Source organism: Dipodomys spectabilis, unplaced genomic scaffold (assembly GCF_019054845.1).
Source record: "Dipodomys spectabilis isolate Male_0828 unplaced genomic scaffold, ASM1905484v1 ptg000162l, whole genome shotgun sequence".
Classification (NCBI taxonomy): domain Eukaryota; kingdom Metazoa; phylum Chordata; class Mammalia; order Rodentia; family Heteromyidae; genus Dipodomys; species Dipodomys spectabilis.
The window spans coordinates 1,870,762-1,887,660 of NW_024870839.1; the positions used below are offsets into that span (position 1 = coordinate 1,870,762).

General features: G+C 36.2%; 1 protein-coding gene across 7 annotated transcripts in view; it reads left to right on the forward strand.

The window, feature by feature from the left end:
- Kiaa1109 (KIAA1109 ortholog) overlaps positions 1–16,899 on the forward strand; it is a 175,251-nt gene that overhangs the window by 70,284 nt on the left and 88,068 nt on the right. For all 7 annotated transcript variants that reach the window (XM_042692995.1, XM_042692996.1, XM_042692998.1 and 4 more), the window contains exons 28-35: positions 2,054–2,312; positions 3,084–3,921; positions 6,969–7,039; positions 7,987–8,160; positions 11,179–11,299; positions 12,147–12,293; positions 13,172–13,299; positions 13,628–13,827. In XM_042692995.1, the coding sequence (XP_042548929.1) occupies positions 2,054–2,312; positions 3,084–3,921; positions 6,969–7,039; positions 7,987–8,160; positions 11,179–11,299; positions 12,147–12,293; positions 13,172–13,299; positions 13,628–13,827 (1,938 nt within the window). The remainder of the gene's footprint in view (positions 1–2,053; positions 2,313–3,083; positions 3,922–6,968; positions 7,040–7,986; positions 8,161–11,178; positions 11,300–12,146; positions 12,294–13,171; positions 13,300–13,627; positions 13,828–16,899) is intronic.

Below are 16,899 nucleotides of genomic sequence, written 5' to 3' on the forward strand. Positions count from 1 at the left end.
TTTAAAGGTTTACACTGGCATTTCTTATTTAATCCCCAAGTTACCATGGCTGGTAGATATTATCCTTGTTTTATAGGCAAGAATTGGGCTTTTTGCTGAGGCTAAGTTGTACAAAGTCCTACAGTTAAGAATATGTCCCAGTAGAAACTAGAACCAGTCACTTTGGTAATTCTTTTATTTTTATCACAGTTAGCAATCTTTACTCTTAAAAAGACAAGAAAATGAACAAGTAAGTTACAGATTATTGGAAAGTATTGCAAATCTTATATACAATAAAGGAATCAGCATCACAATAAACAAAGGGCTCTACAATCCAGTGGTAAGAAAACAAAGCAACTCAATATTGCACAGAGGGGCTGAACTAATATTCCTTTAAAAAATAAAGTTGACAGTATTTATTAAATTTTAGCTATCAACATCTCTCTCCCTTTGCTCCCCTGCCCTCTTTTTTTTTTGCCAGTCCTGAGGCTTGAACTCAGGGCCTGGGCACTGTCCCTGAGCTTCTTTTGCTCAAGTCTAGCACTTTACCACTTGAGCCACAGTGCAACTTCCTGCCTTTTCTGTTTATGTGATACTGAGGAATTGAACCCAGGGTTTCATGCAAGCTAGGGAAGTACTCTGCTATTAAGCCACCTTCCCAGCCCTCCACCCCTTTTTAAGTTGTTTTTGTAGAGGTAATACACAGAGAAGTTACAGTTACATGAGTCAGGTAATGAGTATAATTCTTCCCTCACTGTCTCCCAGTTTTTCCCTCCTGACCTCACAAGATGTATAGTTCATTTTCCACAGTGCATAGTGAGTACCAGTGCTGTGTTTGTTTCTATGCTAAATCTGGCACTAATCCTAAAAAGTGCTTGATTTTGTAATTTGAAACTTAACTACCACAAACTCAAGAGTATCTACAAGGAGAGATGGTAAAAAAGGGAAAATAACTTCCCTTTCTAACAATGAACAAAGCAAAACTAATTATAATTCTTACTGTGTTGAATAGACAATCTCTATCCTTCTGGTGTGGTTCTCAGTAGTGAGTTATAAATGCTAAATTACCCTACCTCCCCTTCTCCCCTTGAAGATTGAAATTAGTCCCTACTCATGTATATGTGTTTATTATTGCTGAGTCTTAATAGCCAAGTATAGATGTGCCCTATCAGGATTTAATGAAGAAGTTTAGATTGGTAGAATTAAAGATCCACGCACTCAGTTCCTGTGATATAGAAGTAAACCAATTTTCCTTTTCCTTTTTGTTGTTCATTTTGCATGTTGCATTTGTGACAGTTGCAGTAGCTAGTATTACTTATATTGTAAGTCCCTAAGTCTCCCCCCCCCCCCCCCCCGCCATCCTAGAATTCCATATAGAATTGTATTCAAGGGATATTTTGTGCCATTAACAAGTTCTCTTTTCTTGGGTAATGCAGAGATGGCAGAGGAGGGTAAAGCTGAACAATTGTTACTGGTGGTGTAGGGGGTTTACAGGCAGCTACAGAATTCTCCTTTTACCTCTTGGTGTACTCCACCTCCAGTTATATAATACATCATAGGATTCTTTATGAAACTTTGAAATGATGGTAATCTACTCTGGTTGTAAACTAGTTTTTATTCATTCACCAAATCATGTTTTGAGTGCTTTGTGTGTTTGAGGTGGTTCTAGGAACTGGAAGTATCTAGACTGGAAAATGATACAGTCTGCTCTCATTGAACTTTTAGATGTCAAAATGTTTAAATCTGAATTAAAGATATATGATGTTCTTGTTATTTAAGCTTTCTTTGCAGTTTATTTTTACATTTTAATGCTAGAGATGGGATTGTGGTTTGTGTATGTACCTCATTCTCTACCACCAAGCTATTTCTGAAAATTTTTAAATAAAAGAATCAAAAAGACAAAAAATGTACTATCTATAGATTCTGAATCTAGACTTATGAATATATTTATGGTCTTTAACATTCTTGTACTTTAAAATGATTTTTTAAACTGCAATTAAGTTGTCATTTGTTATTGAAAAAATATTGCTTTGGAAACCTTCATGTTTGCTTAATGCACATTTGGTTTTTTTAGGTAATGTAAGTGGTATGAAAAGGAAAGAGTGGGAAAACAAGTCAGCAGGAATGGAAGGAGAGAGGAAAACCCAACACCTTAGTCTCCAAGTTCCCTTGCGATCTCATAGTTCTTCCTCTTCCTCAGAGGAGAATAGTAGCTCCAGTGCTGCACAGCCTTTGTTGGCTGGGGAAAAGGAAAGCCCATCTTCGGTTGCCGATGACCATTTGGTTCAAAAGGATTTCTTGCATGGTACCAAAAGAGATGATGGCCAAGTAAGGTCAGTAGTCAGTTAGAATTAGAAACTTGATCATAATAGTTGCTTAAAATAGCTGTGAAAAACTTCTTCCTTCTCTACGTCCCCACTTTACAAGAGTTTTTTCCTTGTAACTAAATGTATTGTGAAATTACTGTTTTCCTTTTTGAATAAGTTACACGCACACATACACACATTCATTTCAAATATTAGGAAAGCACAGAAATTAATTCTTCCCATGCCATCATTCAGAATGAATTATTACTGTTATTCAGATCCTGGCCTTCTAGTTTGTAGCTCTTTAGTAGCTTGCCACTTTCTTCTTTTGAAGCCCACTGTCCTCCTTGCATGATAGCCCAGTCCAGAATCTCCTGCTTTTTAGCTGTTTCTGCCTTAGTAAATGGCACTACTAAATCAGTTGTTGAAATGAAAAATACTGGCTCCTCTTCTTTAATAAAAAGCTCCTAGGTAGTTTGTTGGACAAACTTTCAGAAAATATGGACAAGATAAATACTCTTAAACATGCACTAGTATCTGTTATGGATTGAAGATTATATTCTAGATTTTTTAAAAGCATTTTATTGTGTTTAAGCTGTCTCATGCTTCTTTTGGAACAGCAAGGGATTATGAACATATAATTCAGTTTTGCTCCTTTGAATGGTTATTACAAATTTTTGGATTTTCTTTCACTTGCAAAATGATGAAAATTACTAAAAGGATTTTTATAAATATATCAGTTTATGCTTATTTTATATTTATGCCCTGAAATAGAAATTTCTCTGTTTTCTCTTTTAGTATTCCTGCAGAAATTTCAGGAACCAGCCCCGTGTCTCCTAACACTCAGGATAAATCAGTAGGTCAGTCTCCTCTTAGATCTCCCTTGAAGCGCCAAGCCTCTGTATGTTCCACCCGACTTGGAAGCACAAAGAGTCTTACTGCTGCATTTTATGGGGACAAACAGCCTGTTACAGTTGGAGTCCAGTTTAGTAGTGATGTCTCTCGTAGTGATGAGAATGTACTAGACTCACCAAAACAGAGGAGAAGTTTTGGTTCATTCCCATACACACCATCAGCAGATTCCAATTCATTTCATCAGTATCGATCAATGGATTCTAGCATGTCCATGGCTGATAGTGAAGCCTACTTCTCAGCAGCTGAAGAATTTGAACCCATCAGCAGTGATGAAGGACCTGGAACTTACCCTGGAAGAAAAAAGAAGAAAAAGCAAACACAGCAGATTGACTATAGTAGAGGTTCCATCTACCACAGCGTTGAAGGGCCACTAACTGGCCATGGAGAAAACATTCCGGATCCTCGAACTCTGCCATTCAAAACTCATCCATCCCAGGCTTCATTTGTTTCTGCCTTAGGTGGCGAGGATGAAGTTATAGAGCATCTATATGTTGTAGAAGGCGAGAAAACAGTAGAGAGTGAACAGATCACTTCTCAACAACCTGTAATGAATTGTTATCAGACTTACCTTACTCAGTTTCAGGTCATCAATTGGTCAGTTAAACACCCAACAAACAAGAGAACCTCAAAGTCCTCATTGCATCGTCCCCTTGATCTGGATACACCAACTAGTGAAGAAAATTCATCATCATTTGAACAGCTATCCATTCCAACATTTAAGGTATAAATCAAATCAGTGATTTCCACTGATGTAATTATTTAGAAAAGTAGTTTTTTTTGGTCAGTCGTGGGGCTTGAACTCTGGGCTTGGGCTCTGTCCCTGCATGCTTCAGTTCAAGGCAAGTGCTGTACCGCTTGAGCCACAGTGCCACTTCCAGTTTTCTAGTGGTTTATTGGAGATAAGAGTCTCACGGACTTTCCTGCCCAGGCTGGCTTTGAACTGTGATCCTCAGATCTCAGCCTCCTGAGTAATTAGGATTATAGGCATGAGCTACTGCTGCTTGGCAGAAAAGTAGGTTTTTAAAAATTGCTGTAAGAAATTCTGTTTTTGGTAAAGTTTCTGAAGTCATAGCTCCATCTATAACAATTAAATCTCAGAGTTATTGATGATTTCCACAAGTTTAAGCTAATTAGGGAATTTAATTTATGGTAATATAGTAGTAAGTTGACATAATGTCTGTCTTCATTTAAAACTGTGAATTTATTCAGTCCCACCTACTTGTATTTGACCTCTTACAATTTAATGTGTGTTAACTGTATTTCTGTAAATTACTGTTTTAGAAAGGCTAAAAACTACCTCTAAATCAACTTTGTGATAATAGCCACCATGAAAATCCTTACTTTTAAAGATAATGAATTATAAGGGAAATTTTTATGTTGTTAAGGACTAAAATTAAGTATGTAAAGTCTTAATGGAACTTAAAGGATGATTAATAGTTGAGGATGGGAGGACTTAGGACGTAGCATTTCAGGCAGACAGGGATCTTCCTAAAGCCATACGGTGGGAAAGAAGTCAGCACACTTGAGAAGTAGTGAGTTAGGAGACATGTTTGTGATGAGGTTGGAGACCAACAAGGGGCCAGATCATTCAACACTTACAATCTCTGGCATTAGGAGTTGGAATTTAATTTTAATTTTATTGGGAAATTTAGGGCCTTTAAGGAAATATGATATGACCTCAGGTACTTTGCCACCATTGAGAAAGGAGGTGGATGATGATTTAGTCAGTGCAAGGGCCTGCAAGAGATTTAGATGCCCTATTAATGATAGAAATGTAATCATGAATGTTATTGGAGTAATGAGGAACATTACTTAGAGTTGCAAAGTTATGATTTTAAGATTTTGCTCACCTCTTAACTTGTTTGAGATACATTTCCCATGTGAAGATTTTGAGTATTCCATGTAGCAATATATTGATACATTTTCTTCTGTAAAACTGAATTGTATTTGCAGTGCAAATTCTGAACAGAATCTTGGAAGTATGTAATTATTTCTGCACTTAAAAATTTCTAGTTAGTTGGATTTCTAGGGATGGTAAGTCAAGGAATTTATTCATTTGGGTGTGTGCGCGAGTGTGTGTGTGTGTGTGTGTGTGTGTGTGTGTGTGTGTGTGCGCGCGCGCACGTGCGCGCGAGTTTGTGTGTGTGTGTGTGTGTGTGTGTGTGTGTGTGTGTGCCAGTAAAACTGAATTGTATTTGCAGTGCAAATTCTGAACAGAATCTTGGAAGTATGTAATTATTTCTGCACTTAAAAATTTCTAGTTAGTTGGATTTCTAGGGATGGTAAGTCAAGGAATTTATTCATTTGGGTGTGTGCGCGAGTGTGTGTGTGTGTGTGTGTGTGTGTGTGTGTGCGCGCGCGCGCGCGCGCGAGTTTGTGTGTGTGTGTGTGTGTGTGTGTGTGTGTGTGTGTGTGTGTGCCAGTACTGGGATTTGAACTCAAGGTCTTGGCTCTCCTTTGGCTTTTCTTATGCAAAGCTGATGTTCTACCACTTGAGCCACACCTCCACTTCTGACTTTTTATTCGGTCCTGAGGCTTGAACTCTGGGTTTGGGCCCTGTCCCTGCGTTCTTTAGCTCAAGGCAAGCACTCTACTGCTTCCGGTTTTCTAGTGGTTTATTGGAGATAAGAGTCTCACAGACTTTCCTGCCGGGGCTGGCTTTGAACCGTGATCCTCAGATCTCTGCCTCCTAAGTAGCTAGGATTACAGATGTGAGCCACTGGCACCTGGCCTGATTTTTTGGTAGTTAACTAGAATCTCACAGTTAACTGGAGTCTCACAGATGTTTCTGCCTATGCCGTCTTTGAACTGAAGTTCTCAGATCTCAGCCTCATTATCTAGGATTACAGGTGTGAGCCACCAGTGCCTGACTAGGAATTTCTGTTTTTCGACAAGTTGGAAAATAGAGCTTAGGAAATAAGAGTTTTCTCCATTAAATTGAAACAACCCATAGCACTTTTATAGCTTTAGGCAGGTTTACTTACTCATCTTATTTATCCCTTATGGATGTAAAATGAAAATCTAGTTTTTTAAAATACAGTTTAATACTTCTCTGGGTCTCTTTTCTACCTAAAAGTTGGTTTGCCAGCAAAACAAAAAAAGAAATGACATCAAAAAAACTTAGTATTAAAAAGTACTCCAGACTGAATGTGATGGTTCACACCTGTAATACTAGCAATTCAGAGATTTTGAGCAGTAGGATCATAGGTCAAGGCCAACATAAGCAAAATGTTCATGAAACCCCTTCTCAAAAGCTGGGTATTGTAGTGTATACCCAACTTTATGGGAAGCAAATAGGAGGATCATAATCAAGACTGGCTTAGGGATAAATGTGACACTTCCTATCCTCAAAATAAGTAAAGCAAAAAGGATTGAGAACATAGCTCAAGTGGTAGAAGCATCTCCCTAGTAAGTGCAAGGTGATGAGTTCAAACCCCAGTCCTGAAAGCAAAATGAAAGAACTCTGGAGGAAAGACATTTAAAATCTTGTGTTAGTTGTACCCTTTTACTGTCATTGCTGCTGTATCATTTATTTAAACTACAGAAAATGAACAGTCAGATCTTCTGAAGGACTTTGCCCTGAATAAGCAAGAGAAGATGTTTCCCCACTGACAGGCATAGTGGGAAAAAATTGAAATTACCAATTGAATTGTTTCATGATTTTTTAATTTTTTCTGTTGATATTGTATATATCAAAATCTGTCAGTCATAAAATTAGAAAAATAATACTAAAGTTCTAGATGATAAATATTATTTATTTTATCCTAGGTTATCAAACAGGGGCTCACAGCTAATTCCTTGTTAGATAGAGGCATGCAGATTTCAGGCTCAAGTTCAAAGTAAGTAGGAATTACTTATTTTTATTTGGTTGTTGTTTATATTTATTTTAGTGATAAGGTCTTGCTATGTTTTCCAGGCTACCCAGGAAATTCTGGGCTCAAGGGATCCTTGTGCTCCTGTTGCTGGGACTACACTATCATGCTCAGCTAAAAATTTTGTAGTTTTAACTTTAAACAGAGTCTTCTTTAGTGACTTGAATTTGGGTCTTACTTTGAGAATAAATTACTGTTGTCTAGGTGCAGTGGTTCCTGCCCTATATAATTCCAGCTGTGCAGAAGCCACAAGTTGGGAGGATTGCTTTTCAAGTACATTCTGGATAAAAAGATACTGAGATTCACATCTCAACCAATAAAAATGTGGATATAGTGATATATGCTTGTGATCCCCAGCTACAGAGGAGATGTTGTTGGGATCACAGTATAGGTTGGCCTGGACAAAAAGTTAAGACCTATTTAACAAATAAGCAGAAAGGGTTATTAGGAGCTAGGCTGTATGGTTAGAGAACCTGACTGATAAGTATAAGGCCCTGAGTTCAAACCCCAATAATGCAAAAACACAACCAGTTACCCCAAATTGTGTAGTTCCTTTGCTTTTTATGACTTTGGCTGCATTTACTGAGAGCTAGTATAGTTCTATGAAAATCAGAACTTGGCATACCAAAATTTAATAAGAATGCAATATTGTGTTTTTCTTATTTTAGATCAAGTAAATATATGAAAAATATACTTTTATTGTTGAATATATTGGTTTCTTTGCCATTTTGCAATTTAGTACCTGGTTTGGCTTATGTTTGAAAAGTATTGAGGGCATGATATAGTAAGTCCAACTTGCTGAAATATTTATTGTGTTGAAGTAGATACCATTGAAATGTTTATTCACCTTAAGGAACTCCAACTTCTACTACTATTCAATCTTTTTTTAAATACATGCTTTTTAAATTGAATAGCACACCATATACCCCACTGGAAAAGAAAATCGTAGATCATACAGATGATGAGACATTGACTGAAGAGTGGACGTTGGATCAGCCAGTCTCTCAGACCAAGACAACGGCCATAGTAGAAGTAAAAGGAGCTGTTGGTATTGTTCTGACTCCACTGGTGGCTGAGGCATTAGACAGGTATTAATGTTTACAAATACAACTATTCCTTTATTAAATGACACATGGATATGATGTTATATGGTATGCTATGTTAATGAAGAAATTTGTAGCTGGCCGCTGGTGGCTTACACCTGTAATCCTAGCTACTCAGGAAGCTGAGATCTGAGGATCACATTCAAAGTCAGCCTGGGCAGGAAAGTCCATGAGACTCTTATCTCCAGTAAACCACTCAGAAAACCAGAAGTGATGCTGGGCTCAAGTGGTAGAGTGCTTGCCTTGAGCTGAATTGCTGAGGGACAGCGCCCAAGCCCAGAGTTCAAGCCCCATGACCGACAAAAAAAAAAAAAAAGAAAAAGAAAGAAATTCATTGTAGTGTACTTGTTTTAGTTATGTGAAAATGGAAATGCCTTTAAAGATCTGTGTTTCATGGCGGTATTAAGATTACACATGTAGCAATTGGTTGATCAGTGAGTGATCTGTTCTAACAATGTGTCTCAGCACCATCCTTGCAATTTGTACACATATGTAGAGTGGAATTACCCACTAATTTAGGATTAAAAAAAAGAACTCTGTTTCAGTTAATCATGTTATTCTTTCAACCCAAATTATATTACAATGTATTATATGTATATAATATATATATATATATAATATAATATATATATATATTCCCTTATGTGTTTACTTACTTTTTAAGTAGATACACATATATATTTCTATATGGATTAATAAGCATAAAGTTATCAAACACCTGGGAATGACTTATTGTTTCATATTCTCACTATATTATCTAGTTAATGAACACATAAAAGGGAAATAATAGGTACTCTGTCTTGCAAGGAAACTATAGTCTATCCCTAGAGGTAAGGCTTATATGAATAAAAGCCAGGATGGAATATAATGAAATAGAAAGTTTTGTGGAAAACATTGAACTCTGATGGAAGAGTTTAGAAGGGCTTCAGTGGGGACCAGTTTTAATGAAAGTCTTCTTTAAATGGAAAGGTTCATAGTTTATATGATATCCTGCTGGATAGGATGGCTCATTTCTATAATCTTAACTACTTGGGAGACTATAATGGGAATAAGTGAAGTTTGAGACTAGCCTATGAAATACATTCAATGACACCTTTTCAAATAATAGCTGTGTGTGGTGGCACATATCTGTCATCCTAGCAATGTGAGAAGCTGAGATACATGTGAATGGAAAAAGCTGAAGTGCAGTGGCATGTACCTGTCATCTTTGCTATGGCAGGAAGTATAAAAAGGAAGATTGTTGACGAGGGCAAAAAGCAAGCCTAGCTCAAAATAGCCAGTAAATATAAAGGACTGGAAGTATGGCTAACTAGCATGAAAATCAACCCAGTGGGTTAGAGTTAAATATAAGGCCAGCAGCTATGTATCTAACAGGAAAAATAATAGAGGAAACACTCAAGACAAGTTGAATGGGCAAGGATATTTTGGACAAGACCCACTAAAGCATAGAGAACAAAGCAAACATTGACAAATTAAATTAAAAAGTTTATGCTTGCCAAAGCATTCAATAAAGTGAAAAGACAATCTACTGAAAAGGAGAATGTAGAATGTAAGCAATTCACCTGACAAAAGGTTGATAACCCATGAATAAGAAACTCTAGAAAATGTAGAAAAAAAAGGTAGAATGGGCAAATAGATCTAAATAGATATGTCTCAGAAAAAGATAAATGATGGATGGTGTAGGCATATTAAAAACATGCTCAACCCCACTAGTCACCGAGATCCAAATAACACAATGAAATGCCACTTTGCCCCTGTAAAAATGATTGTTACAAAAAAAGGAAAGGACACGCTGTTAGTAGGACTATAAGTAAGTATAGTTATGAATGGAGGTTCTGCAACAAGTAAAAAAATTGAATTAGTCTTCTGATCCAGCAATCCAATACTGCATATATGTCAAAAGATAATGAAAACTGTGTATTGAAGAGATAGGCCTTTCTTGTTCATTTTAGCAAAATCCATAGTAGCTAAGAAATAGAAATAACTTGTGTCTACCAGTTGATGAATAGGTAAGTGCTGTCTGTGCACAGTCATAAAAAGAATGAAATATTTCTAGGCACTAGTGGTTTATGCCTATAATCCTAATTACCCTGGATGCTGAGATCTGAAGATCAAGGTTAAAAGCTAGTCTTGGCAGACATAAATGAAAGATGCTTAACTCCAATTAACAAGCAGAAAGAAAATGAAGGTGTGGTTCAATTGGTAGAGCATTAGCCTTGAGCAAAAATGGTAAGTGAAAGCATGTGTTCTTGAATTCAAGCTCCAGTAACAACACACAAAAAAATGTACAAATGAAAGAAAGAAATCCTGCCATTTGTGACAAATGGACAGCTGGAGGTCATTGTATTAATGAAATAAGTTCAGCATTGGAAGACAAATACCACATGATCTCACTTGTGGACTCTGAACACAGTGATCTCATAGAATTTGACAATTGAATGGTGTTAGGAGGGGTAGGAAGGTTGGTCAGTGGCTACTGAGTTATAGTTAAATAAGAGCCAGAGGCTCTCGTGTGCTCTAACACCAGAAGTTTACTGTAGACAGTGATGACCTACTGGGCAAAGAATAAATGATAAATAATAATGTGTGAGATAAATATACTTTACTGGGCTTAAACTGCATAATACAAACATGGTACTCTATTAATATTTATTTACCAGTTAAAACATAAAAAATGAATGCAGTGCTAAGGTGGAAGTCTGTCATAAAATAGCAAATTTATTTACCTTGTAGTAGAGAGAAAAATTATGCCCATCTGCAATACTTCATATTGTGAGGTCTCGTGTGTGTGTGTGTGTGTGTGTGAGAGAGAGAGAGAGAGAGAGAGAGAGAGAGAGAGAGAGAGAGAGAGAGTTCTGAAAATGTGATTTAGATATTCTTACTTCAGTATTGGAAGATTGTTGTAATACTTAAATGGTGCTGTTTTTCACTAATGAATCTCAATAAAATTAGTCATGGTATTAAGTGAAATCACAAACTCATTTACTTTTTTCCTTTTCTCAGATATATCGAAGCAATGGTTCACTGTGCTAGTACCCGACACCCAGCTGCAATTGTAGATGATCTTCATGCTAAAGTCCTTAGGGAAGCCGTCCAAAATAGCAAGACTACCTTCTCAGAAAATGTAAGGTTTTTATTCAGGGGGCATAGCAGATAGAATATTCTTCATGTCTACAGAATAGTCAAATTTATAAATACATGGATGTATTAAACTGGAATGTATAGGCCTGTTCCAAAACCATATATATGGCATAAAAGCCAGTAAATATAAAACTATACTGTGGATTAAGTAGTAGTAAAAGCTACTTTAGAAAGTAGAGCTTTCCTTTTTATTCTGAAAAGTAACAGCTCCAGGTCTTTTCTAAAGAGCTTTCGGTCTTCGAAATGATGTTTAGAATGTTTTCTAAATAAGTGAATGTTGTTTAGGATTCGTATCCTAATTTCTTGAGACACAAAAAGGCTTATTTTTACTTCCCTCTGTGTCAAGGGACTTTAATCTTTAATCTTGTTGTGAGGTTACTCTTGCTTGCCTCAGTCAAGTAACTGTCTCCTGTTATAAAATGTTGTGCTTCTGGACATGAAGTCAGTTGCACAGCAGTCATCTCCCATGCCCTCCCAGGGCTCCATTAGACTTTCAAACTGATCAGTATTGTATTTGGATTGAAGAGTTAAAAAGAAGAAATTTCAGATTGTTCCCAGCCAATAATGAGTCAGTATCAGAAACCAAGTGTGCCTTTAAGACATTAAGAGAGAAATGCCATCTTTTCAGTCTTTTTCTATCAGCTGATTTCACTTTAATATGTATACTTTCAGTCCTGCAGCTACTCTATCTCCCAGCTTTTCTCAGGTTTGGATTTTAAGATGGTGTTAAAGCAGGTGGCAGCTGGCATATCCACAGGCATGAGGGGCACCGTGGATGATGTAGAAATTATGAAAGATTTGTGAAGTAATGGCCCTTTCCACCTTTTTAGCTATCTTCCAAGCAAGATGTTCGAGGAACAAAAACTGAGCCCCCTACAATCGAAACAACTAATCAAGGACAAGCACAGACCAATCTTATTGCAAAGCAAGATAATGTAACAATAAAAGGTCTGCAGGCAAATGTTAGCATACCAAAGGTAACTATTAGTATTTCAAAAATTTTCCTGAAAGAGGAGAACATTTTCAGTGCTATTTATCCTTTGCATTTATTAAATAATAATGATGGTGGAATAGTTTGTAATATTACACACAACACACACATATACATACATACATATATGTATGTATGCCTGTCAATCAACAAATGTGTGTTTATCATTTCTGTGGATTGAACCCAGAATTGCAAGCAAGGTGTGTGCTCCTAGCCTTTTGCCTTTATTTTTCATTGTTTGAGGTAGGGTCTTGCTAACTTAACCCTAACTGGCTTGTGGTTCTACCTCTACCTCCCAAGTAGTTAGGATAATAGGCTATGCCATCATACCCAGCTTATGATATTCCCTTGTTCTAATATGGATTTAGTATGTTGTAAATAGTTTTTCTATCTTATTATAATTATTATGTATTATATATTTTATATATAATAGTTATATATTGTATAATTTATGACAGTTAATATATGTTCAACGTATTACTAAATAGTTTAACTTAGCAGAATATTGTACAATATTTAGTTAAAACTTCCTATCCATCCAGTAAACATGTTAACTTTTTTGTTGTTGTTGCTAGTCCTAGGGCTTGAACTCGGCCTGGGCACTGTCCCTGAGCTTCTTTTTTTCTTGCTCAAGGCTAGCACTCTACCACCTGAGCCACAGCACCACTTCTGGCTTTTTCTGTTTATATGATACTGAGGAATCGAACATAGGACCACATTCCCAGCTCAATATTTACTATTTTATAGAACCTATATTCATACATCTTGGCTTTTTACTAGTATTTTTTAATTTTCATGTACATTTTAAGTATGAAATACCTTTTTGCTTCTCGACTCTAAAATTTGTGACATTTTGTGATTTAGGTAAACCTATGTTTGCTACAAGCCTCAGTAGAAGAATCTCCAACTACAGCTCCTAGTAGAAGTGTGACTCATGTTTCTTTGGTGGCATTGTGCTTTGACAGAATTGTTACACAAGTTCGAATGAACAGGTGAGAATGATTTTTCTAATTTGAGTCATGAATATTTTGCTAGATGTGTAAACAAGCCTTAGTGATTTTTAACATACATTTCTGAGAGTTGTAATGTTAGAACTCAAACCTGTTTTTAGAATTTCAAATCTCACTTTATGTATTAGTAAAGTACTATTTAAAAAAGTTTGTTGTTTTTAACTAGTGTTTTCAATAAACATTAAATAATTTGTCACTAATATTGGTTAAATTGGTGGAATTTTTTGTTAAGTAAACCATTTCCTTAAAATGTTTTCACTGAACTATACTATTTAAATTTCAACCATTATGTACTTTTTTTTTCATAAAGAGGTGTGGTTGAAGAGACTTCAAATAATGCAGATCCTACCAAAGCATCAAATTTTGATAGATATGTTCATGCCACCAAGATGCAGCCTCAGTCATCAGGATCCCTCAGGTCCAATGCTGGAGCTGAAAAGGGCAAAGAAATTGCTGCCAAGTTAAATATTCACCGAGTTCACGGGCAACTTAGGGGCCTGGATACAACAGGTAGGATTTTGTATCAAATAGGTTTATCTTTGAAATATATGTGTTTGTGTGTGTGTGTGTGTGTGTGTGTGTGTGTGTGTGTGTGTGTGTGTGTGTGTAGATTTTGCAAAAGGAAACATGACTATTTCCTATGAATATTGCTACTGTTTGAATGTTGTATAGAAGGAGAATGAGATTTCTTACATCCATTGTTAAGTACATGGTATTTATTCATATTTGGTGCAAATGGGAAGTAACTTTGTTAAGAAAATAAATGTTATTGTCCTGAATTACAAATTGTTCTTTTCTCCTATGTGTTTTCTTCATGCAACTTTCTTTTTTTTTTTTTTTTTAATTTAATTTTATTTTATTTGAGAACATACTGTACAGAGGGGTTACAATTACATGGGCAGGATAATGCATACATTTCTTACCAAGCATTGCAGCCTCCTCCTTTGTTTACCCTTCACCTCCCTTCCCAGCCTCCCCCCTCCCCCCCACCCAATCATACCCCCCCTTCCCCCCCCCCCCCCACCGACATTGTAAAGCTGGTTTTGACATGACATTTTGTACTTCTCATTGTTGCAACAGGTCCACCTGAATCCTTAAACGACTTGTTTGTCCCCATCTCCTCCACATGTTATACTGACATCAAATATAGTGAAAGCGGGGGTTACACTGTGGGGGAGAGACATACAAAGCAACAAAGAAATAACCTTATAATTGCGTTAGAAACACATGCATGAAAGAAACAAAAACATTAAAATACATATTTGAGGGTTCGTTTTCCTAACATCACATTCTCTGACTTTTTCCACTTGACTCATACCTATACTAGATATTGCAAATAAGGGAAACCATGGGACCTTCGTTTCTTTGGGCCTGGCTTACTTCACTAAATATAATTTTTCCAAGCCTTTCCATTTCCTAACAAATGGGGAAATGTCATTCTTTCTGATGGAGGCATAGAATTCCATTGTGTATATATACCACATTTTCTTGATCCATTCGTCTACTGAGGGGCATCTGGGTTGGTTCCATATCTTAGCTATGGTAAATAATGCTGCAATAAACATAGTTGTGCTGGTAGCTTTAGTGTGGTCTTTTTTGTAAACATTAGGGTAAATGCCCAAAAGTGGGATTGCTGGGTCATAGGGGAGTTCTATGTGAAGTCTTTTGAGGAACCTCCATACTGCTTTCCAAAGTGGTTGAACAAGTTTACATTCCCACCAACAATGAAGTAAGGTTCCTTTCTGTCCACATCCCCTCCAGCATCTGTTGTTGTTAGAGTTCTTGATTTTTTTCATGCAACTTTCTTGTTCCTAATAGAACCAAAAAAATCTTGATATTTATGGTTTTTATTTTTTAAGTTATTTTTAAAACTCAATTTAAAGAATTGTTAATTAAGTCCTGATAGTCTAGTCATGAGTTAGTAGCAGTAAGAATGGTAGGTAATCCTTTTTTATTTTATATTTCTGTGCCAGTATTAGGGCTTGAACTCAGGTCCTCTACCTCTCACTTGGCTTTTTCATTCATGGCTTGAACCACTTGAACTATGCCTCCAGTTTTGGCTATATTCTGGCATTAATGGAGATAATTGTCTTTAAGACTTGTCTGCCCAGGCTGGCTTCAAACCTCAATCCTCAGATCTCAGCCTCTTAAGAAGTTAGGATTACAGATGTGAGCCTAGTACCTGCTTAGATATTTCTTTTAAAGTCACTGATCAGATGTTATATTATGTACCACTCCAATGTTTTTGAGATGAGTATGGTTGCTGAAGCCTGCAGTGTGAGACATATTGAATGAGTAGATGAAGTGCCTTGAATTTATTCACATATCTGTACATTGGTTAGGTTTTATGGTGCTTGTCTGCATTCTGGATTGTGTAATTGCTATCATCTTTCTTCTTAAGGCTTATTTCATCACACTGTGTAGGAGGCCAAAGCACTTACCTGAAGATATCAGGAGACTTTTTTAACCACGGAGATCTATAGTTCTAAAACTGGCATAAAATATGATTCATGTTTGTACCAGTAACCAAATTTGTTCTTGGTTGTTGGATATGCCATAAGCAATACCTCATATAATTGTGAAATCCTTCATTCTGAAATAAAACTCCCAACATCAAACTCCTAATGAAATTCTGCATTTGTGTAAAAATGTAGAAAAAAGTACGTTTTTGTTCATATGTATATGATATACCCTGTGAAATGTATGCAGTAATCTCAGGTTTGTTAGCCACAGCAGGTGAAGTAGGTAGCTGAGTGCAGTAGTGTTACAGGCTCTTTATTGTGCAATCTTCCATAATTTTTGAAACTTTAATTTATGTGAGTAGATTACCTAGTCAAAAAGTGTAAACACAATTCAGGTTATGTTCTCGCCTCTTTATCTGTACTTCAGAGTTAAATTCATGGGATTAAAAACAAATAGAGGTAATTCAATAGTGAAAATATTTTAGGAAAATGTAGGCAAATATTTATTCTCTCAAAAGGAAAAGGAAAACCTTTTCAATGCAAAGAATGGTATTTCTCACAGGATGAAGTTTTATATATATATATGTAGAGAGAGAGAGAGAGGGAGAGAGAGCGCTATTACAATGATACCTCAAAAAATTTCAAAAAATTTAGTGACCCGAAGAAATGATCATGATTCCTGTTTTCTGAAAAATGGAGGGTTTGCAAAATGATCTCTAGAAAGGTAAACAGCAGTTTAGTAAAATTGTAAGCAAGATATGTTGGGTTGGTAAATGATTTTTGTATTCTTTTTCTTTTCTGTATTCATTAGCTGTTTTCTTGTAAAATATAAAGTTCTTGCAGGCACACAGGATATTAGTTTTCACATAGCATCTATAAGCAGTGGAATCAGTGATGTCTGTGATGAATTATAGTTACATAAAATGGGTTACCAGAGAGCAGTCTTTCTGTAAAAGCAATAATTTTCTTAGAGAATAAGGTTATTGCTGACTGAATAATTGAGACTTTTTTTTTCTTTTGTAACAAGTTTCTTAAACTACTTTAGCTTATGGAGGAATTATTTAAGAGTTTATTAACTTTGTTTTTAAGGTGTTCTGCAATTTTCAGAAAAAGATTGATA